The sequence below is a fragment of the Theropithecus gelada genome, chromosome 16 (assembly GCF_003255815.1).
Source record: "Theropithecus gelada isolate Dixy chromosome 16, Tgel_1.0, whole genome shotgun sequence".
Classification (NCBI taxonomy): domain Eukaryota; kingdom Metazoa; phylum Chordata; class Mammalia; order Primates; family Cercopithecidae; genus Theropithecus; species Theropithecus gelada.
The window spans coordinates 55,191,137-55,214,181 of NC_037684.1; the positions used below are offsets into that span (position 1 = coordinate 55,191,137).

General features: G+C 56.7%; 1 protein-coding gene across 1 annotated transcript; it reads right to left on the reverse strand.

Annotated features, from left to right (window-relative positions):
* Positions 1-11,266: 11,266 nt before the first annotated feature.
* Positions 11,267-19,694, reverse strand: NOTUM (notum, palmitoleoyl-protein carboxylesterase). The gene is made up of 11 exons (XM_025362482.1): positions 19,121-19,694; positions 18,186-18,238; positions 18,015-18,110; positions 17,477-17,537; positions 16,351-16,409; positions 15,849-15,951; positions 14,923-15,114; positions 14,690-14,790; positions 13,753-13,900; positions 12,552-12,599; positions 11,267-12,030 (listed from the first exon to the last, which is right to left on the reverse strand). Exons 1-11 carry the CDS (start codon positions 19,441-19,443, stop codon positions 11,724-11,726), a joined length of 1,491 nt encoding a protein of 496 aa, XP_025218267.1. The 5' UTR covers positions 19,444-19,694; the 3' UTR covers positions 11,267-11,723.
* Positions 19,695-23,045: the final 3,351 nt, after the last annotated feature.

Genomic DNA, 23,045 nt, shown 5'->3' on the forward strand with positions numbered 1-23,045 from the left:
ATCTCAGCTCACTGCAAGCTCCGCCTCCTGGGTTCACGCCATTCTCCTGCCTCAGCCTCCCGAGTAACTGGGACTACAGGCGTCCGCCACCTCGCCCGGCTAATTTTTTGTATTTTTTAGTAGAAACGGGGTTTCACCGTGTTAGCCAGCATGGTCTCGATCTCCTGACCTCGTGATCCGCCCGTCTCGGCCTCCCAAAGTGCTGGGATTACAGGCTTGAGCCACCGCGCCCGGCCGTTTTTTGTATTTCTTAATAGAGACGGGGTTTCACCGTGTTAGCCAGGATGGTCTCGATCTCCTGACCTCGTGATCCGCCCATCTCGGCCTCCCAAAGTGCTGGGATTACAGGCTTGAGCCACCGCGCCCGGCCAAATTTTTTTATTTTTAGTAGAAACGGAGTTTCACTATGTTGGCCAGGCTGGTTTAGAACTTCTGACGTCAGGCAATCCACCTGCCTCAGCCTCCCAAAGTGCTGGAATTACAGGCGTGAGCCACCGCGTCCAGCTTTGTTAGTACAAAGAGAAACAAAAATTGCCTGTAATTGCATCAACTGGATTCAACCACTTTGAACATTTTCTGGTATATCCTTGTAGATATTTCCTGAACGTTTTAGTTAGAAAAACTGAAATCCGCAGAAGGGCTACAAAATAGCATGACAAACACTCATATACCCTTCATCTTGTCACGTCTGAGCGCTCTCTCCCACCAGACACTTAATTAATTCTTCGATTATGACGATGTGACCTTAGATTTCACAGACCTGGTCTTCCTTTTTCTTCTTTTTCTTTTTTCTTTTCTTTTTTTTTTTTTTTTGTATTTTTGTATTTTCAGTAGAGACGGGGTTTCACTATGTTGACCAGATGGTCTTGATCTCTTGACCTCGTGATCCACCTGCGTTGGCCTCCCAAAGTGCTGGGATTACAGGCATGAGCCATCACGCCCGGCCTGTTGTTGTATTTTTGAGATGGAGTCTTACTCTGTCACCCAGACTGGAGTGCAGTGGCACGATCTTGGCACACTGCAACCTCCGTCTCCTGGGTTCAAGTGATTCTCCAGCCTCAGCCTCCTGAGTAGCTGGGCTTACAGGCGCTGGTCACCACACTAAGCTAATATTTGTATTTTTAGTAGAGATGGTGGTTCACCACGTTGACCAGCCTGGTCTTGAACTCCTGACCTCAAGTGATCCACCCGCCTCAGCTTCCTGAAGTGTTGGTATTACAGGCATGAGCCACCGTGCCTGACTGGGTGTTTATAGTTTGGATTAGAATCCGGAGCTACGGGGGCTCTTGTGGTCTGCTGGGCTCCCCCGACATGCTTCCATCAGTGTGTGTGAGTGTGTGTGTGTGTGTGTAAGCACTTCCTTACTTTTTGGCACTACAAGATATTCCAGGTTCAACCTGTGTATTTCCTGTGATACCGTGATATAATAAAAAATGAGGCCGGGCACGGTGGCTCATGCCTGTAATCCCAGCACGTTGAGAGGTTGAGGCAGGCAGATCACCTGAGGTCAGGAGTTTGAGAACAGCCAGGCTAACACGGTGAAACGCTGTTTGTACTAAAAATACAAAAATTGGCCATGCGTGGTGGCAGGCGCCTGTAGTCCCAGCTAGTCAAAAGGCAGAGGCAGGAGAATGGCGTGAACCTGGGAGGCAGAGGTTGCAGTGAGCCGAGAACGCGTCACTGCACTGTAGCCTGGGCGACAGAGCAAGACTCCGTCTCAAAAAAAAAAAAAGGCCGGGCGCGGTGGCTCACGCCTGTAATCCCAGCACTTTGGGAGGCCAACGCAGGTGGATCACGAGGTCAAGAGATCAAGACCATCTGGTCAACATAGTGAAACCCCGTCTCTACTGAAAATACAAAAATACAAAAAAAAAAAAAAAAGAAAAGAAAAAAGAAAAAGAAGAAAAAGGAAGACCAGGTCTGTGAAATCTAAGGTCACATCGTCATAATCGAAGAATTAATTAAGTGTCTGGTGGGAGAGAGCGCTCAGACGTGACAAGATGAAGGGTATATGAGTGTTTGTCATGCTATTTTGTAGCCCTTCTGCGGATTTCAGTTTTTCTAACTAAAACGTTCAGGAAATATCTACAAGGATATACCAGAAAATGTTCAAAGTGGTTGAATCCAGGTGATGCAATTACAGGCAATTTTTGTTTCTCTTTGTACTAACAAAGCTGGACGCGGTGGCTCACGCCTGTAATTCCAGCACTTTGGGAGGCTGAGGCAGGTGGATTGCCTGACGTCAGAAGTTCTAAACCAGCCTGGCCAACATAGTGAAACTCCGTTTCTACTAAAAATAAAAAAATTTGGCCGGGCGCGGTGGCTCAAGCCTGTAATCCCAGCACTTTGGGAGGCCGAGACGGGCGGATCACGAGGTCAGGAGATCGAGACCATCCTGCCTAACATAGTGAAACCCCGTCTCTACTAAAAATACAAAAAATTAGCCGGGCGAGGTGGCGGCGCCTGTAGTCCCAGCTACTGGGGAGGCTGAGGCAGGAGAATGGTGGGAACCCGGGGGGCGGAGCTTGCAGTGAGCAGAGATGGCGCCACAGCACTCCAGCCTGGGCGACAGAGCGAGACTCCGTCTCAGAAAAAAAAAAAAAAATTGGCTGGGTGTGGTGTCACACGCCTGTGATCTCAGCTCCTGGGGAGGCTGAGGTAGGAGAATCAGTTGAACGCAGGAGACCGAGGTTGCCATGAGCTGAGATCGCACCACTGCACTTCAGCCTGGGCGACAGAGTGAGAGAGACTCTGTCTCAAAAAAAAAAAAAAATTAGTTGGGAGTGGTGGTGCACACCTGTAATCCCAGCTACTTGGGAGGTTGAGGTGGGAGGATTGCTTGAACCCAGGAGGTTGAGGGTGCAGTGAACTGTGATTATGCCATCACACTGCAGCCTGGGCAACACAGTGAGACCCCATCTCCGAAAGTAAATCAATAAATAATAAAATGAGGAGGCCGGGCGCGGTGGCTCAAGCCTGTAATCCCAGCACTTTGGGAGGCTGAGACAGGCGGATCACGAGGTCAGGAGATCGAGACCATCCTGGCTAACGTGGTGAAACCCCGTCTCTACTAAAAAATACAAAAAAAAAAAACTAGCCGGGCGAGGTGGCGGGCGCCTGTAGTCCCAGCTACTTGGGAGGCTGAGGCAGGAGAATGGCGTAAACCCGGGAGGCGGAGCTTGCAGTGAGCTGAGATCCGGCCACTGCACTCTAACCTGGGGGACAGGGTAAGACTCCGTCTCAAAAAAAAAATAAAAAATAAAAAAAATAAAAAATAAAATGAGGAAAGTACTTCCCTGAGTTCTGTGTCACTCCAGCAAAGTCACCAAACTGGAGGAGGGGCCATGGGAACCTCAGTTGGCCCGAAGGTGGGTGACACCTGCTACATTTGGCCGTCTGTCCTCAGGTTCCACATCCAAGTATTTAAGAAATCTCGAACTGAAAATACAAAATATACTGCCCCAGCACGGTGGGTCACGCCTGTAATCCCAGCACGTTGAGAGGTTGAGGCAGGCAGATCACCTGAGGTCAGGAGTTTGAGACCAGCCAGGCCAACATGGTGAAACCCCGTTTGTACTAAAAATACAAAAATTGGCCATGCGTGGTGGCAGGTGCCTATAGTCCCAGCTACTCGGAAGGCTGAGGCAGGAGAATGGCGGGAACCCGGGAGGCAGAGGTTGCCGTGAGCTGAGATCGTGCCACTGCACTCCAGCCTGGGTGGCAGAGCGAGACTCCATTACAAAGAAAAAGAAAAGAAAATACAAAAAACAAAAATAAAACAGTGGCCGGGCGCGGTGGCTCAAGCCTGTAATCCCAGCACTTTGGGAGGCCGAGACGGGCGGATCACGAGGTCAGGAGATCGAGACCATCCTGGCTAACACGGTGAAACCCCGTCTCTACTAAAAAATACAAAAACTAGCCGGGCGAAGTGGGGGGCGCCTGTGGTCCCAGCTACTCGGGAGGCTGAGGCAGGAGAATGGCGTGAACCCGGGAGGCGGAGCTTGCAGTGAGCTGAGATCCGGCCACTGCACTCCAGCCTGGGCGACAGAGCCAGACTCAGTCTCAAAAAAAATAAAAAAATAAAAAAAATAAAACAGTAAATAAGGCTGGGCGCGGTGGCTCATGCCTGTACATCCAGCACTGTGGGAGGCCGAGGTGGGTGGATCACCTGAAGTCAGGAGTTTGAGACCAGCCTGACCAACCAACATGGTGAAATCCCGTCTCTACTAAAAATACAAAAATTAGCCAGGCATGGTGGTATGTGCCTGTAATCCCAGCTACTCCAGAGGCTGAGGCAGGAGACTCGCTTGAACCTGAGAGGTAGAGATTGCAGTGAGCCGAGATCATGCCACTGTACTTTAGCCTGGGTAACAGAGGGAGACTCCATCTCAAAAATAATAATAATAATAATACAAATAATACAAATTTAAAAAACAATATGATGTAACAACTGTTTACATAGAATTTACATAGTAGGTGTTATAAGTAATCTAGAGGTGATTTGAGTCCACAGGAGGCGGTGCAGAGGTTATATGCAAAGAACATGCCATTTTGTATCAGGGACTCCAGCCTTGTGGATTTTGGTGTTTAGGAGGTCCTGGATCCCATCCCCCAAGGATACAAAGGGACAGCTGTACTTGGGACTGGCATCAGAAATGTAGGACACGCTTGTGGGACTGAGACCTTAGCCTGCAGGATCGGATACCGTCTGCAGGGAGAAAGTGTCACGATGGAACAGGGCTGGAGGACACCCAGCGCGTGTCGGCTGGAGACTCGCTTGGTGTTTGGGGAAAATCCCCACACACATTTTGGTGACCAGAGTTGAAGTGTTCTGTGTTGGATGTTGACTGTTGAGTATGTGAGAGCAGGGAAAACACTGTTTTTTTTTTTTTCCTGTCTCAGACACCAGCCCAGCCCTGGAGTCAGCCATGTTTCTCCCAGGAACCTGGTTCCTTGTGTTGGGGGAATGGCGTCAGAGACCAAGATATGGGGCCAGGCACATTTTTTGCTACTGCGGTATACATTCACAAATATTTTTATTTTTACTTATTTATTTATTGAAGATGGGGTCTCGCTCCGTGCCCAACCTGGAGTGCAGTGTCGTGATCTCAGCTCCCTGCAACCTCCGCCTCCTGGGTTCAGGAGATTCTCCTGCCTCAGCCTCCTGGGTAGCTGGAATTATAGGCACGGAGCACCACGCCTGGCTAATTTTTCTATTTTTAGTAGAGATGGGGTTTCACCATGTTGGTCAGGCTGATCTTGAACTCCTGACCTCAGGTGATCCGTCCACCTCGGCCTCCCAAAGTGCCGGGATTACCGGAGTGAGCCACCGCGCCCGACGGGCTTTTTTTTTTTTTTTTTAAGTACAGAGTTTAAATTTGCAATGGATGTTGTCACACAGTGGAAGTTCCCTGCTTCCGGTCCCTGGATAGCAAAGGCTACGCCTCAGCCATCGCTGCTGGAAGAGACACGGCTCAGTGTTGGGTGAATGTCCTGAGTGTTTTCATTCTGGAGAATGAAAGGTGCCAACCGTCCTGGGAAAGGTGAGAAGTCAGCGTGGACAGCCTGGGGTCACCGTCACCACGGAGCTACAGGCCAGCGTCCTCTTCGTGTCCTAGGGCTTGTTTTGTCCCTGGACCTGCAGGAAAGTGTGGCACCAATTGACCGATTGACCATTAGGTGAGCTGGGCCTCTCTCTCTTTCGGCACAAACGTAGGAAGAAAGGGTTTATTCACTGGTGAAATCCCTTTGGACCCAACCCACAAGTGTCCTGTTCAGTGAGCCTGGTCCCTCAACATACCACCATCCGCCCTCAGGTCCCTTTCAGCCACCTCAGAGGAGCAAACGTCACGGCTGCTGGACTGCAGTGCTCAAGCCAGAGTTGGCCAGGAGCCAGCACCTCGCATGTGGTTCCCCAGCTCCGACAGCACTGCAGGCCCCGCCCTCCCAGCAAAGGCCATAGCCCTCCCCAGACAGGGCGACAGCCAGGCCTCTTTCAGGTCCCCCAGCCCCCTCTCCCTCCAGAGCTCTGTCCTTGTGGGGAGTCCTGTCCGAGGCCCTGCCTGGAGGTTTGGCTCTGGAGGCCCCGAGGAGGAGACCACCAGACTCCCCAGACCCCTTCTTTCACCTCCAGCCCTTGGTCTCCACGTCTCTGACCTTGTTGTCTCCTGTGGCTGCTGGGACTGCATGGATTCCCACCAGAGACTACATAGGAGCCCAGAGGTGGATGGTGGACAGGCCACTTGGCTCTGCCTGGGGTGGCAGACACCTGCCCATGGGCACCAGTCCTTCCCGGGTATTCTCAGGCCCAGGGGGATCGTGGACAAGCCACTTGGCTCTGCCTGGGGTGATAGACACCTGCCAATGGGCACCAGTCCTTGCTGGGTATTCTCGGGCCCAGGGCAGCCCTGACTCATTGGCACAGAGAGTCAGACCCCAGGACATGTCCCCAGGGCACAGGGTCTCTACAGTCCCGGTCACTCTGGGAATGGAGCTGTGGCCGCAGGGCAGGTGTGAAGCTCAGGCTGGCCTGGCCTCAGCATCCTCCTCTAACCCTTATAGTCACACTGCCTCTCTGGGCCTGTTTCTTTGTAAACTGGAGTATTTTATTTTATTTTTTGAGTCAGAATCTTGCTCTGTCACCCAGGGTGGAATGCAGTGTTGTGATCTTGGCTCACTGCAACCTCTGCCTCCTGGGTTCAAGCAATTCTCGTGCCTCAGCCTCCCAAGTAGCTGGGACTACAAGCACCTGTCACCACGCCCAACTAATTTTTTGTATTTTTAGTAGAGATGGGGTTTCACCGTGTTAGCCAGGATGGTCTCGATCTCCTGACCTTGTGATCTGCCCGCCTCAGTCTCCCAAAGTGCTGGGATTACAGGCATGAGCCACTGCGCCTGACCTTTTTTTTTTTTTTTGGTATTTTTAGTAGAGACGGGGTTTCACCGTGTTGCCCAGGCTGGTCTCAAACTCCTGGTCTCAAGCAATCCACCCACCTTGGCCTCCCAAAATGCCGAGATTACAGGCATGAGCTAGTGTGCCTGGCCTGTAAACTGGTGTTTATAATGAAACCTACCTTGTGGGGCTACTTGGGGATCACATGACAATTGGCATGAAATGCTTTGCTTAGAAAGCTCCACCCACAACGGTGCCCAGGGTTGGCGTTGGTGTGACCTCGGTATTATCAAAACTACAGAGATGTGTGTGTGTGTGTGTGTGTGTGTGTGTTTCGAGACAGAGTCTTGCTCTGTCACCCAAGCTGGAGTGCCGTGGCACAATCTCGGCTCACTGCAACCTCCACCTCCCGGGTTCAAGCAATTCTCCTGCCGCAGCCTCCCAAGTAGCTGGGATTACAGGTGTGTGCCCCCACACCCGGCTAATTCTTGTATTTTTAGTAGAGACAGGATTTCACCATGTTGGCCAGGCTGGTGTTGAACTTCTGACCTCAACTGATCCGCCTGCCTCAGCCTCCCAAAGTGCTGGGATTACAGGCGTGAGCCACTGCGTCTGGCCTGTTTTTTTTTTTTTTTTTTTGAAACAGGGTCTTGCTCTGTCACTCAGGCTGGAGTGCACTGGCACAATCACTGCTCACTGCAGCTGTGACTTCCCAGGTTTAAGCGATCCTCCTACCTCGGCCTCCCGAGTGGCTGGGACCAGAGGTGTGCATCACCACCCCCAGCCAATGTTTTAATTTTTTTTTTTTTTTTTGGAGACAGGGGTCTCCCTATGTTGCCCAGGCTGGTCTCAAACTCCTGGGCCGAAGCGATTATCTCACCCTGGCCTCCCAAAGTGCTGGGGAGACAGGCTAGAGCTTCACGTTCTTGTCCCAGGAATCCCACATCTAGGGTTTAGCCCACAGACATACTTGCCCTTATGCAATGTGATGACCACACGACAAGGCTGTGCACGAGCACCCTTTGCACCTGAGTGTGCAGGAGAGCCCTCCGCAGGCCCTGGACTGTCACACCTTTGGCAGCTTGCTGCGCACCCTGAGACACAGTGTTAAGAGGAGGAGACACCAGTGTGTGATGTGTAGCCATCTGTGTAAAAGAAAAAATCGCATGCATGTCAATGTGTGTGGGCGCAAGTCACCCAGGTGCCGAGGCAAGAGACCGAGGGCACGAGCTGTTCCAGTCTAATAAAATATGTAAAACAACAAGAGAGATAGTAGATCTAGATCATACACATGATTGTATATGAATATCATTAATCATTAGTTTGTAACAATTACTCTTTCCTCCAATATTATAATAATCCTCGCTCTACAATCATAACCTAGGAAAAACCAGGCCATACAGAGATAGGAGCTGAGGGGACATAGTGAGAAGTGACCGGAAGACCAGAGTGCGAGCCTTCTGTTATGCCCGGGCAGGGCCACCAGAGGGCTCCCTGGTTTAGCGGTAATGCCAGCGTCTGGGAAGACACCCGTTGCCAGCGGACGGTGGTCTAGCGGTAGCGTCAGTGCCAAGGAAAACCACCCGCGACTTAGCAGACCGGGAAAGGGAGTCTCCTTTTCCCGGGGGGAGTTTAGAGAAGACTGTAGTCCTCCCCTTCTTGTGGAGGGCCTGACATCAGTCAGACCCACCCCCAGTTATCCGGAGGCCTAACATCTCCTTGTGATGCTGTGCTTCAGTGGTCACACTGGTTCGCCTTCATGTTCCATCCTGTACACCTGGCTCTGCCTTCTAGGTAGCAGTAGCAAAATTAGTGAAAGTACTAAAAGTCTCTGATATGCAGAAATAATGGCACATAGGCTGTCTCCTCTCTCTCTCCTCTCTTTCTCTCTGCATCGGCTCCCAGGCAGGGAAGGGCCCCCTGTCCAGTGGACACGTGACCCACTTGACCTTACCTATCTTTGGAGATGGCTCACACTCCTTATCCTGCCCCTTTGTTTTGTATCCAATAAATATCAACGCAGCCTGGCATTCGGGGCCACTACTGGTCTCCGTGTTTTGGTGGTAGAGGTCCCCGGGCCCAGCTGTCTTTTCTTTTCTCTCTTTGTCTTGTGTCTTTATTTCTACAATCTCTTGTCTCTGCACATGGGGAGAAAAACCACCGACCTTGTGGGGCTGGTCCCTACAAATGTGTGCACCTGTTTACTGGAATTTTCACAAAATGATCTCTGGGAATATCCACAAGGTAGCGCTGTTTGCCCTTGGAGCAGAGCCAGGGAGCCTGGGCTGGGGGGGAAATGGACATTCACCTTCATACCTTCTGCATCTTTTGAATTTTGAACCACGTGCACGAATGACCTGGTAGAAATAAATAAAATGCAAACGTTTAAGGAATTGTCAGCTGGGTAGGAAGCATTCTGGGTTGATAAGAGTTTTGAAACTAGGGGCTGGGCGGAGTGGCTCACACCTGTTAATTCCAGCACTTTGGGAGGCCGAGGAGGGCGGATCACCTGAGGTCAAGAGTTTGAGACCAGCCTGGCCAACATGGCAAAACCCCATCTCTACTAAAAATATAAAAATTAGGCCGGGCGTGGTGGCTCAAGCCTGTAATCCCAGCACTTTGGGAGGCCGAGACGGGCGGATCACGAGGTCAGAAGATCGAGACCATCCTGGCTAACACGGTGAAACCCCGTCTCTACTAAAAATACAAAAAACTATCTGGGCGAGGTGGCGGGCGCCTGTAGTCCCAGCTACTTGGGAGGCTGAGGCAGGAGAATGGCGTAAACCTGGGAGGCAGAGCTTGCAATGAGCTGAGATCCGGCCACTGCACTCCAGCCTGGGCGACTGACCTAGACTCCGTCTCAAAAAAAAAAAAAAATTAAATTAAATTAAAAAATTAAAATAAAATAAAATAAAATAAAAATTAGCCGGGCATGGTGGGCACATGCCTGTGATTCCAGCTACTCGGGAAGCTGAGGCAGGAGAATCACTTGAGCCCAGAAGGCAGAGGTTGTAATGAGCTGAGATTGTGCCACTGCACTCCAGCCTGGGAGATACAGTGAGACTCCGTCTCAAAAAAAAAAAAAAAAAATTTTTTTTTTTTTTGTTGGGTTTTTTTTGTTTGTTTTTTTCTGAGACGGAGTCTTGCTCTGTTGCCCAGGCTGGAGTGCAGTGGTGCAATGTCGGCTCAGTGCAACCTCTGCCTCCTGGGCTCAAACAATTCTGCCTCAGCCTCCCGAGTAGCTGGGATTACAGATGCATGCCACCACACCCAGCTAATTTTTAATATTTTTGGTAGAGACAGAGTTTCATCATGTTGGTCAGACTGGTCTCAAACCCCTGACCTCGTGATCTGCCTGCCTCAGTCTCTCAAAGTGCTGGGATTACAGGTGTGAGCCACTGCGCCTGGCAAGAATTTTGAAACGGGACAGAACCAGGGATCGCATAGCTCTCTGAATGTGACAAATGCCTCTGAGTCGCTCACTTGGAAATGGTTCATCCTATCTTATGCGAATTTTTTTTTTTTTTTTGAGATGGAGTCTCGCTCTGTCACCCAGGCTGGAGTGCAGTGGCCGGATCTCAGCTCACTGCAAGCTCCGCCTCCCGGGTTCACGCCATTCTCCTGCCTCAGCCTCCTAAGTAGCTGGGACTACAGGCGCCCGCCACCTCGCCCGGCTAGTTTTTTATATTTTTTGTATTTTTTAGTAGACACGGGGTTTCACTGGGTTAGCAAGGATGGTCTCAATTTCCTGACCCCGTGATCCGCCCGTCTCGGCCTCCCAAAGTGCTGGTATTACAGGCTTGAGCCACCATGCCTGGGCTGTTATGCGAATTTCTTCCCAATAAAAAAAATATAAAAAGGGGCCAAGTACAGTGGCTCACACCTGTAATCCCAGCACATTGGGAGGCTGAGCAGCGAGGATGGCTTGAGCCCAGGAGTTCGAGACCAGTCTGGGCAACAAAGGGAAATTCCATCTCTACAAAAAATTCAAACAGTAGTTGGGTGTGGTGGCGCGTGCCTGTAACCCCAGCTATTCGGGAGGCTGAAGTGGGGGAATTGCTTGAGCCCAGGGGTTCAAGGCTGCAGTGAGCTGTGATTGTGCCACTGCACTCCAGCCTCGGCAACACGAGATCCTGTCTCTAAATAAATGAATAAGTAAAAAGAAACGCAGCTACTACCACCCGCCCTGGGAAGTGGGCACCTGTGGAAGGGTTGAAGGGAAGCAGGGCCCCCCCAGAAGACCCTGCTCTGAGTCTGTGCATCCAAGAAGGGGTCAGAGCTGGGGAGTCCCCATGGCTCCTCCCTGGGTCTCCCTGCTGCCCTGGGGCCGGGGAGGGGAGGGAGAGGTGTGAAGTGTATGAAGCAAATAAACAGTGAGGTTCTTTTTTGTCTCTTTTTTAAAAATCATTTTTAAAAACTTACAAAACAATATCATTCATCATATATTTCTTATTTTCCTTTTTTTAAAAATTAAAGTAATAAAAAAGTCACTTTATAAAATAATATAAAAGGGCTTGATGGGTGGGGCCAGGTGGGGGCTGTCTGAGCTGGTGGGCTGAGGAATCCAGTGCTTCTCTTCTGGCTCCCCACTCGTCATCGGGAAGGGCCCCCAGGTCACAGCTGGGGATGACAGTAGGTCCTTTTTCTCTGGCTGGGCTGTGGGAGAGGGGCAGGGAAAGCCGGGGCAGGGAGGGTGGTGGGCAGACCCAGGCAGAGGGACGGCTGGGGCCCTGTCCTGAAGAGATAGGAGGGCCTGCTGGTGGGGGTGAGGTGGCACTGGGGCAGCAGTGGCTGGGCCCCTCAGTGCTGGCATCTCCTTCAAACGGTCCGCCTAGCTTCCGTCGCTCAGCAGCCCCAGCAGCTTGCTGGGCTCCAGTCCCTGCTGCTGGGCCACCGTCTGCACGTCGAAGCCCATGTGCATGAGGAACTGGGCCACGTTCATCTCTTGCCCCGTGAACTGGTCTCGGACGGTGGGGCATGAGGGGTTGCAGTGGGGCCAGGGGCAGCTGTCCACCAGGTGGACAGGGCAGCCCTTGAGGGGGGTCTTGCTGGTCTTGTGGCTGTCATGGAGGCTCCTGTCCCAGCAGTGCAGTGCTCGGGGCAGCGATGTCCCCTTCACCTGGACATCGGTCCAGTGGCTGCAGAGGAAAACCAGGCGGGTCACATGGAGGGAGGGGCATCAACACTGAGGTGGCTTTTTTTTTTTTTTTTTGAGACCAGGCTGGAGTGCAATGGCATGATCTTGGCTCACTGCAACCTCCGCCTCCCGGGTTCAAGCGATTCTCCTGCCTCAGCCTCCTGAGTAGCTGGATTACAGGCGCCCGCCACCACGCCCGGCTAAGTTTTTGTATTTTTAGTAGAGACAGGGTTTCACTACATTGGCCAGGCTGGTCACGAACTCCTGACCTCAGGTGATCCGCCCGCCTCGGCCTCCCAAAGTGCTGGGATTACAGGCGCGAGCCACTGTGCCCAGCCCAGGGCTGAGTCTTAATTCTTGCCATACAGCTGTTGGTACAAGTGGCTCTGGCACCCCTACAAGGAAATCCCGCCCCTAGAAGGGCCAAGAAGAGGCCCATGGGAGGCCAAGTGCGGTTGAGGAACCTGTGGACTTTTTAAGTTGATGTCACGGACACAAGCTGCCCAGAGCAAGGACACTGACCTCCGGATGATGATCTCATGGGAGAGGCAGGCAGGGGCAAAGCTGGCTCTGTTGGAGAGGAGACAGTGGCTTGTGAGCTCCCCAACCCCTCAGCCCCTTTTCCACCCCCAGTCCCCTAGAGCTGTCCCCAGCCTGGCCATCGCCCCTTCCTGTTGCTGTGGCTGCCAGCTGCTCCTCTGACCCGGGCCTCCCCCTAGTCGGCCAGCTCCCGGCTGACCCTTATCCCTTTGTGCCTCAAATCCCTGCCCAGAGTCCACCTCTTCCAGGCAGGCCCTCCCAGGTGGTGGCAGGAGGCTGTCCCAGACAGGCAAATATTCTGCTACTATCCAGAACTCTACTTTTATTTTGTTTTGCGTTGGGGTCTGGCTCTATCGCCCCAGCTGGAGTGTAGTGGTACAATTGAAGCTTGCTTGCCTCCCGCAGGCAAGGTTAGCTCACTGTAACCTTGAACTCCTGGGCTCAAGTGATCCTCCTGCCTCAGCCTCCTGAGTAGCTGGGATTACAGGTGACACTACCTGTATAATTTTTGTATGTGCAGTACAATTTTGTATGTGCAGATAATTTTTGTATGTGCAGTAGAGACAGGGTTTCACCGTATTGCCCAGGCTGGTCTTGGACTCCTGGCCTCCAGCAATCCTGCTGCCTCGGCCTCCCAAAGGGGTGGGATCACAGCCATGAGCCAGCGTGCCAGGCCCAAGACCTCTGTCTCTCTCTGTATATACAGAGAGAGAAAGGGTGTTTTATACATACATATATATGTGTGTGTGTGTGTGTGTGTGTGTGTGTATGTGTATTTTTTGAGATGGAGTCTTATTCCGTCACGCAGGCTGGAGTGCAGTGGCACGATCTCAGCTCGCTGCAACCTGCGCCTCCTGGTTCAAGTGATTCTCCTGCCTCAACCTCTTGAGTAGCTGGGATTACAGGTGCCTGCCACTACACCAGACTAATTTTTGCATATTTTGTGGAGATGGGTTTTCGCCATATTGGCCAGGCTGGTCTCGCACTCCTGACCTCAGGTGATCTGCCTGCATGGGCATCCCAAAGTGCTGGGATTACAGGCATGAGTCATCGTGCCCGGCCTACAAAACCTCTATTTTTTTTTGTTTTGTTTTGTTTTTTCTTCTTTTGTTTTTTCAGGACCTCTATTTGTAAATCAAGAGGGAGCTACTCGGCGTGGGGCTCCCGGGGCCCACGCACTCACGGCACGTCCTTAAGCGTGTGGCGCAGCTCGCGGCCGAGGTTCTGGATGTACAGTCGTTGGCTCTCCTGTACTGGCTGCCCCGTCAGGTGCACGTTATCCACCGTCAGCTGTGCCTCATCAAACAGCCACTGCACCACGAACACGGGGCCTGCGGGCAGCAGGGCTCAGTTCGGCCTCCCCATGACCCCTGCTGCTGCCCCACATCCTAGGCTCAGAGCTCAGCACTCCCAGGCCCCCTGCAGTGCCGCTCACCCCAGGCTCAGAGCTCAGCACTCCCAGGTCCCTGCTGCTGCCCCTGACCCCAGGCTCAGAACTCAGCACCCCCCCGGCCCCCTGCAGTGCTGCTGAGGCTCACAGGCCAGCTAGCCTTGGCCCAACTCTCCCCAGGGGTATCAGTCATAAGCCCCCACAGAATGTGGCTTCCTTCTTTCAAACCAGCCTTTTTATAATTCATAGGTTCATAATTAACTAACTACATAAACTGCGTTTCCTTGAAGAAGGGCTCTTGTTAACTCCTCCATGACCTTGGCCTGGTTCTCAGTGACTCCACTTTCACCAAAATTTGGTGATGATGCCCTTGCACATAACCTCACCATTCCTCAGAGTGTGGGACTGGGGAGGAACCGGCCTGGGGTCCTGCAGCAGGGAGGGGCAGCATGGGGATGAGCTCGAAAGCACATCCTTAGCCCCCGGTATAGACAGGGTGACCACCTGCCCACTTTGCCTGGGACTGGGGGGTGTCAGTGCTGAGGGCAGGCAAGTCCCAGGCACGCTGCAGCGACTGGTCCCCCTGGCACACAGCCGGCCTCCTCCCTGGACCAGGGCAGTGGTTTCTAAGCCCAGCCTGAGAGACTGGAGTCCACGCTGGATTTTCAGAAGCAAGGAAGTGTAGCCACCCCACTGCTGCCCTGTGTGCTCCGCTCGGCCGCCCACTCACAGCGCAGCGTCGGGTAGATCTTATAGCCAAAGAAGCAGTTCCACTCCTCGCCCTCCTGGAACTGGCGTCGGCAGCGCTCCGGGACGACCCCGTTCCAGTACCTGGAGCCACAAACACAGGTTAGGCTGCTGTGGGCCTCGTCCCCCGGAGCTCCCCGCCCACAGATGCCACTCCACCCAGGCCCTTTTGGGGCAGAGCTGCAGCGCAGGAATGGGCCCTCCCCACTGGCGCACCTGATGCCACGGCGGATGGCCTCTGTGGGCGCACATGTGATGGTGTCGACGCAGTCTGTGTGGCGATACTGCTTGTTGTCCAGGAACCAGCCGGAGTCAGCCAGGCCTCGCACCTGGATGGCGGGGTAGCCCAGCTCCTCCAGCTGCTCAGCCACACGGTCCACATTCAGCAGCACCCCGGTGCCCCCCGCACTGCAAGGAGGGCCAGATGTGAGGCCAGGTGGCTGGGGAGAGGCACTCACCTCCCCCCCAAGTCTGCTCAGCGTCAGCCCCTGCCCCAAGGTGGGCAGGAGTCCTGATGCGTTCTGAACTGCGGATGCATTTTACATTCTCTGTTCATGTGCAAGACCCATGGTTGTCCCCTCCAGAACAGTCCAGGGCTGAGGCTGGCAGGTCACATGTCCTTGACACAGCCAGGCTCTCCCCTCTCTCCTCCCTTTCCTCTCTCTGTCTCTTTAACTCAGTTTCCTTATCTGAAAATGAAGATAAACTACATGGCCTCAGGCCCCTTCATCTGTTCCTCATATGTCCCCTGGGTCTCCTGCATGCCTGCTGGGATACAGGAACCCACAGGGGTGATCCTCACCTACCGGGCCCTGGAGAAGGGGTGTTACACCATGGCCAACCTCTAACCAACGACCTAGGTCCCTGCGGCCCGAACCTTCCGCTATATCCAACAACCATGGGGTCCAGAAACATCCTCTAGACAGCGTCCGGTTACCCAGCACTCTGAAGCCAGGCCTCAGAGACGTCCCCAATGATGTGGGTTCTCCCAGCTCCAGCCTCTCACCCTCCCAGCCACCTGCCAAGATATGCACAGACTCCAGCCCCTCCTCACCTCCCATACACCCCCACCCCACACCCCTTCTATGCACCCTGCACACCGTCCTCGCCCCTCACCTCCAGCCCCTGCCCGCCCTGCCCACCTGCTCCCGGCCAGCAGCAGCACCTTGGCCCCGCTCAGCCCTCTGCCCAGAAGCTCCCGCACCACCTCCTGGATGATGAGGGCACCCATGAAGGCATACTCGTCTGCAAGAGGGACGGGGTGGCCTCAGGTAGGGGCCTGGGCAGAGGGAACCACCTCCTACCCCAGAATGGCTGGCAGAGTTCTTGCCCTGCTGGGGGACTAGGGGGAATCTTCTGAGGTGGGGTCAGGGGCTGGGGTAGACTGGAGGAAGGTGGGTGCACCAGGCCATGCTGGGGCCTCCTCCCCAGAGAATATTCAGAAATAAGGACCCCTTACAGTCGTGGACAAGCAAGCAGTGAATGCGTGGGTCAGGCACCCTGGGACATACTGTCAAGGGTTTTGAAAGTGAGACAAGGCTGAGAGTCAGCTTTTCCCCAGAATCCCCCCGTCCCGCCTCGTCCCTGCCCTGCCGTCCTGCCTTGTCCCTGCCCTGCTGTGCCCTGGGAAGGTCGGGGACTCACTCTTCTCAGACTTGGATGAAGCCCCACTCCAAACATCACTGGAGCAGTAGGGGATGAAGCTGCAACACAGAACAGAGTGAGACTGTCACAGAGCCTGCTGCCCGGCAGCCTCCAGAAAGGACCCCCAGGACAGGACCCCCAGAAAAGACTGACCAGGACAGGACCCCCCCAGGAAGGGCCAACCCAGGACAGGACCCCCCCCCGGGAAGGGCCAACCCAGGACAGGACCCCCCCCAGGAAGGGCCAACCCAGGACAGAACCCCTCCCCCAGGACCCAGGACAGGACCCCCCTGAGGAAGGACCATCCCAGGACAGGACCCCCAGGAAAGGCCAACCCGGGACAGGACCCCCCCCAGAAAGGGCCAACCCGGGACAGGACCCCCCCCGGAAGGGCCAACCCAGGACAGGACCCCCCAGGAAGGACCATCCCAGGACAGGACTCTGCTGAGGAAGGACCATCCTAGGACAAGAGCCCCCCAGGAAGGACCAACTCAGGATAGAACCCACGCCCCAGGAAGGGCCAGCCCAGGATAGGACCCCCCCCCAGGAAGGACCAACCCAGGACAGGACCCCCCAGCAAGGAAGGACCATCCCAGAATAGAGCCCTCACAAGAAAGACCCCCAGGATAGAACCCATCCCCCAGAAAGGACCAATCCAGGACTGGACCCTTCCAGGAAGGGCCAACCCAGGACAGGAACCCCCAGGAAGGACCATCCCAGGACAAGACCCCCCAGGAAGGGCTAACCGAGGACAGGACCCCCCAGGAAGGAAGGATCATCCCAGAATAGAACTCCCCCCAAGAAAGACCCCCAGGATAGAAACCCCCCAGGAAGGACCATCCCAGGACAGGACCCCCCAGGAAGGACCATCCCAGGACAAGACCCCCCCTCCAGGAAGGACCATCCCAGGAGAGAGCCCCCCCCAAGCACCATCCCAGGGCAGGACCCCCTCATCGCCAGGGAAGAAACGCCTCCAGAATCCCTCTAGGACAGGACCTCCCCAGAAGGACCATCCAGAACAGGACCCCCAGGAAAGACCATCCCAGGACATGACCCCCCAGGAAGGACCCCCGGAAAGAACCACCCTCCAGGCAGGACTCCCAGGCAGGACCCTGCACCCCCTTACACCATGTTTGCGTTCCACCAGTAGGGGTTCTCCTCCGGCTGTGAGGACAGGATCCCTGTGCCTGGGGACACAGAGGCAGTGGGTCTTTCTAGCGGGAGGAGGCTGTGTAGGGACGGGTCTGGGAACCCCTGGCGAGGAGTAGGGGTTCCTACTTGACCCCAGCAAGGGAGGTGTGCTGGTGCTGCTGGCCTGAATCAAGGTTGCCGGGAAAGTGCAGGGCAGTCGGGTTTAGTTACCCCGGGAAGACACCACGGCCACGGTGCCCGGCTGGGCTACGACACCAGGTCTGACCTTGACTTCAATCCCCTGCCCTGCTTTGACCCCGGGGAGGGCCAGAACTGCTGGGTAAGCACCTGAATGTTAATGTGGAATGGACCCCAAAGGGCGAGAGTGAAGGGCGCCCCCTGCTCTTAGGAAACCCGGGCGCCGGGCTGGGCACGATGTGCGGGGCGGGGGCCTCGCTGGGGCTCCAGGGCGCGGGCGCGGCTTCCTCCCGGGCCTCACGTCGGGGCCGCCTTCTCCAGGGCCCGCTGCTGACCTGTGCGAGTGCGCGGCCAGTCCCGGGAGCTCATGAGGCGCCGCATGGTGTTGTATCTGGAGTCGCAGTTCTCGCGGTTGAAGCAGTACCAGCCGCCTGCGGACACGGCCACCGCTCAGGCCCGCGCGCTCAGAGAACCCCGGCCTCCCCCAGCCTCGACCCCGGACGCACCTTCCAGGAAGAGGAGCCACCGCCGGCTGCCCCTGGACTCCTTCAGGTAGTAGCTGCGGGGAGGACGCACCGTGGGGGGTCGGCCGGGGCTGCAGCCCTCCCGCGCCCCGCGCGCCCAGCTCTGGCGGAGGGAACGCGCCACCTGTTCCGGCCGTGCGCGGCGGTCGCACGGGGGCGCCCTCGGCCAGGCCCACGCGGAGCTCAGGGACGGCGGCGGTCCCGGGAGGTGGCGCTCGCGGGTCGGGGAACGGGCCGCGCGGGGCTCTGGTGCGTGGAAAATCCCCACGTCCAGCCCAGCGCGCGTCCCGTTGTCACCTCGGCGCGGGCGGCGGTCCTCCCGGGGCGCTCGGCGGCTCTCGAAGCATGAAACGCGTCCGCACGGAAGGAGCGCGCATGGCGGGGGCACGGGACGCTGCGGGGAGCGCGGGAGGCACCGACGCGGCGGGGGAGCCTTCCTGCCGAGCCCCGACCCCACGCCCACGTCTCCCGCTGTCCCTGGGTGTCCTCGGCCTGTTGAGCGCGTGGGCGCCCCCGCCACTCCCCGACCCCCGGCCTCACGTCTTCTATCTACTTCGGGGCTGTGGGGAGGTGGGCAACAAGCCTCTCCCGCCCCCGGTGTCGCCGGTTCCCGCTGGAGCCAGGCGCGCTCTCGGGCTGCCATCTCCCCGCCCCGGGACCGAAGGACGCCAGCAGAGCGGCTGGGCCCGGAGGCCGAGGGGTCAGTGCCCGAGCTGGCCGGGGACCAGCCCTTCCAGGGCCGCTCCGTTCCCCACACGGAGAGTCACCGAGCCGGGCCCTCCTCGGGGCCAGCACTGCGGGGCTCCCGACGGAAGCCCTTTCTCCCCGGGGAGAGAACGGCCGCGGCCCGCAGGGAAGGTCCAGCCGGAGCCCAGGCGCGTCGGGCGGGGCGGGGAGGCGCAGGGCGCCGGCCTTACCCGGCGGGGCTGCCGTCGTTGCAGGTCACCGAGGTGTTGAGCAGGAGGTGCAGGCGCAGGTCCTCGTTGAGCTGCTGCGCGGAGCAGGGGTACAGGGACTGCGCCAGGCTCTTGACCTGCGCCATGAAGCTGTCCATGTTGCCCTCCACGGCCGTGAAGTCCAGCGGGAAGCTCTCCACGGGCTGTCCAGCCGCCGGCGCCGCCTCGGTCCGCGGGGGAGGCGGCGGCTGCTGACCCCGGCGCCGCCAGGTCTTCCTGCCCTCGCTGCCCCCTGCGCAGTGCAGTAGGCCCAGCAGCAGCAGCACACGCACCCCTCGGCCCATGGCCGCGTCCACCTGCGGGGAGCGGGCGGCCTTGAGGCGGCGGCGGCGGAGGGTGCCGGGCCGGGGATGCCGGGGGCACTGGCGCTCCTGCTCCCTCGTCCCCGCTCCCGCCCGCCGGGCCTGGCGGAGAACGCGCGCGCGGCTGGGCGTCGAGGCTCTCGGGGCTGGGTGCCGTCGGCCTCCGCAGCTGGGGCTCCGCGCCCGGCCGTCCGAGGGCAGCGCAGGGTCTGGGTGCGCTGGCTGCGGCCCGCGCCAATGAGCGGCGGGGGCCGAGGCTGGGCTTATTTGCGGGGGCCGCGGCGGCCCGGGTGCCCGCGCGTTAGATGTGCCGCCGCCGCCGCCCGGGCTCGGCGGAGGGGGGAGGGGGCCGCGCTCGCTCTTTTCTTGGCGGAGGCATCGCCTTTTCTTCCCAAACCGCAAGCCTGACGGAGGGGCCTGGACTACCCCGCCGCGGCCGCCGGAGGCGCTCCCGGCCCGGCTCCGTGGGGGGGCAGCGCGGCCGGGCGGCCCCGGCGGCTCCATTCACCGCGGCCAGCCCGGCGCCGCCGCCCCCGCCCCCGGGGCAGCTGGAAGGGGCGGCGGCGACGGGGAGGGGCGAGGCTTTTCCGCGCCGGCGGGGGGAGCGGGACGGGGAACTCCGCCCGCGGCGCAGCTGGCCGCGGCCGACGGGCTGGGGGCGCGGGGCGGGCGAGCTCACCTGGAGCCGCCAGTGTCCCTCCCATCCCCCCGTGCCCAGGCCCAGAGCAGGCCGTGGGGGACTCGGACCCCGGCCCGCATCTCTCCACCCCGCGCAGCCCTGGGGTCCCGCTCTCACCGCGGCCAGCGCGGGCGACCCAGTGGCCCCGTCCTCTCAGCGCCCCTGGCCCTGCGCCGTCCCGCTGGTGCGCCCGGCCCCGCTGCGCTCCCCCTCTGGCGCTGGCGCGGAGCCGCCAGGGACTTTTATCCAGCAGGGCCCCCCGGGATCAAAGCGGCGGCGGACACAGGGCTTCGAGCCGAGGGCTCGGCAGCAGCGGCGCCGGGGCCTCCTAGAGAAGCGGACAGGTGGGGCGCAAGGTCCTCGTTCCCTCGGAGACCTGCGAGATGGACCGCGCGCCCCAGCAAGGCGCCGCGGGGTAGTCGCCCAGTTCTGGGGCGCTCCTGCTGGCGCTGGGGTCAGAGAAGAAGCTACAACTTAAGGAGATCACGGGGCCAGAGGTGAGGTTCTGGATCTCCACCCGCCCCAGCCTGGCTGCTGGCCCCATGACGAGGACCCCAGCCGCCACTAGGGGAGGAGGCCAGGGGTCCAGTGGCTGCCCGCTAGGCCTCTGCTTGGGGCCCTTCATGCCACGAAGGGCACCTGGAGATGCTTCACCTTGGAGAGCACCCCTGTCCACTCCTGAGGTTGCGGGTGGTGGTGTCAGAACAAGGTTCCTGTAGGAAATCAATACTGGACCTGGGTGGACAGGAGTGGCTCAGGAGGCTTCCTGCTGTGGGCAGGGGGTGGGATGGACAAAAGATGGACACAGGGCCAGTGGGGTCAGGCAGACTTTCTCCTTGACCCTCTGGTCTGCAGCCTGCTGGGCACCATGACTCCCATTTTAAAGATAGGTAACAGGTCTTACATTTCAGGACAAGGATCTAGACCCAAGCAGAGCTTCCAGAATCCCTCCTAATTCAGGACAGTGGGGAGCCTACAGCACCTCGTGGGGCAGGAGAGCAGAAGCGCAGGGCTGTGACTGCAGCCAGGATGTCCCCTGAGCTGAGGGCTGGGGCCCTGTGGATGTCCTCCTTGCCAGCCCCAGGCTGAGTGAGGAGCTTAGGCAGAAAGTCTCAGCACCACTGGCACCTGCAGACAACTGCGTTGCCTGGGCTCTTGTGAAACAGAGCAAACCCTGAGAGCTGTTGCCCCATGCATTTGATGGGTGTAAGGCACCCCAGTGTAAACCACAAGGCCTAAGATCAGGCTGGGGTGCCCTGGAGGTCAGCCTGGCCTAGGGACATTTTCAAAGAGGGAGGCAGGCTATTACAAACTCAAGTCCATTCCACAGCCTCCCCCTTCATCACAGGGTGGGTTGCAGCATTTTCCTGACAAGGGGAACTGAGGTTCAGGGACACTAACAGAAGAGCTGAGACTCGCCCTTAGCTCTCTACTCACTCAAAAATCCCCCCTGCTGTCCCCCTGTCATCGGGTCAGTTTAAAGGCCGCGTGTGGGGCTGGCCAGGGGCAGTAGCTTCAGATGCAGGTCCCATCCTGAGGTGTTCTCCCACCCACACCCTGGCGGGGAAGGCTGACCCAGGGCAGATTTCAGCATCCAGCAGGAACCTGTCTGGAGGAGGCCTCTCCCACTGGGTACCTGCTATTCCAAGTCCAGAGTGTGATGGCGTCTTTCAGTTGGCTGCACAGGGTTGCAGGTGCTGGGCCTCTGCTTCTAGTCCACATGCATCAAGGCAGGGCCACCCTGGCCCTGACAGGTATAAGGAAGGGGGACCCAGGTCCACCAGTAATGGGTCAGATGCTACCTCATGCCCACTAAGATGACCACGATCAAAAACAGAAAATAACAAGTGTGGATGCAGCTGCGGCAACACTGGAGACCTAGAGCATGGCTGTGGGGATAGACAGTGCGGTGGCCACGTCCCTGACTGTGGAAAACAGTTTGGTGGCTCCTCAGTGTGTTACACAGAACACATGACCCAGCAGGCCCACTCCCAGGGATACACCCAGAGAATTGAAGACAAGTGTTCAAACAAAAACTGGCTCACGGATGTTCACAGCAGGACTAGTCACAATAGCCAAAAGGCAGACAACAGCCCCAAAGTCCGTCGGCAGATGAGCGGGTAAAGACAATGGAACGTAGCCATACAACGGAATGTATTCTAGCCGTGAAACCAACCAAGTTCTGACATACGCTGCACTGTGGACGAATCTTAAGGATATCAACCAAGTGACGTGAGCCGGACACTGAAGGGCACATGCAGTGTGATTCAGTTCGAGTGTCCAGAAGAGGCAACTTCACAGAGACAGAAAGTCCGCTGGTGGTTTCCAGGAGGTGGGGAGAAACAGAAACAGGGAGTGATTACTATTGGGTACAGAGTTTCTCTCTCTCTCTCTCTTTTTTTTTTTTTTTTTTTGGTTGAGACAGAGTTTTGCTCTGTTACCCAGGCTGGAGTGCAGTGATGCGATCTCGGCTCACTGCAACTTCCGACTCTGAGGTTCCAACAATTCTCCTGCATAGCTGGGATTACAGGCGTGCACCACCACGCCCGGCTAATTGTTTGTATTTTTAGTAGAGATGGGGTTTCACCATGTTGGTCAGCTGGTGTTGAACTCCTGATCTCAGGTGATCCACCCACCTTGGCCTTCCAAAGTGCTGGGATTACAGGCATGAGCCACTATGCCCAGCCAGTACAGGGTTTCTTTTTGGGGTGATTAAAATGTTCTAAAATGGACTGTGGTGGTTGCACAATTTTCTGAATGTACTCTGTCATGTGATTAGATTTTCTTTTTTTTTTTTTTTTGAGATGGAGTTTTACTCTTGTTGCCCAGGCTGGAATGCAGTGGCTCGATCTTGGCTCACTGCAACTTCCCCCTCCCAGGTTGAAGCGATTCTCCTGCCTCAGAC

Bases quoted from the DNA above. Each gene is read 5' to 3' on its own strand.
- NOTUM (XM_025362482.1), bottom strand. From the start codon at position 19,443: ATGGGCCGAGGGGTGCGTGTGCTGCTGCTGCTGGGCCTACTGCACTGC. The intron at 15,952-16,350 runs GTGAGTCCCCGA...TCCCTCTTGCAG, and splicing joins TTCATCCAAGTCTGAGAAGA to ACGAGTATGCCTTCATGGGT. The intron at 12,600-13,752 runs GTGAGTGCGTGG...CCTCTCCAACAG, and splicing joins CACACGCTTAAGGACGTGCC to AGCCAGCTTTGCCCCTGCCT.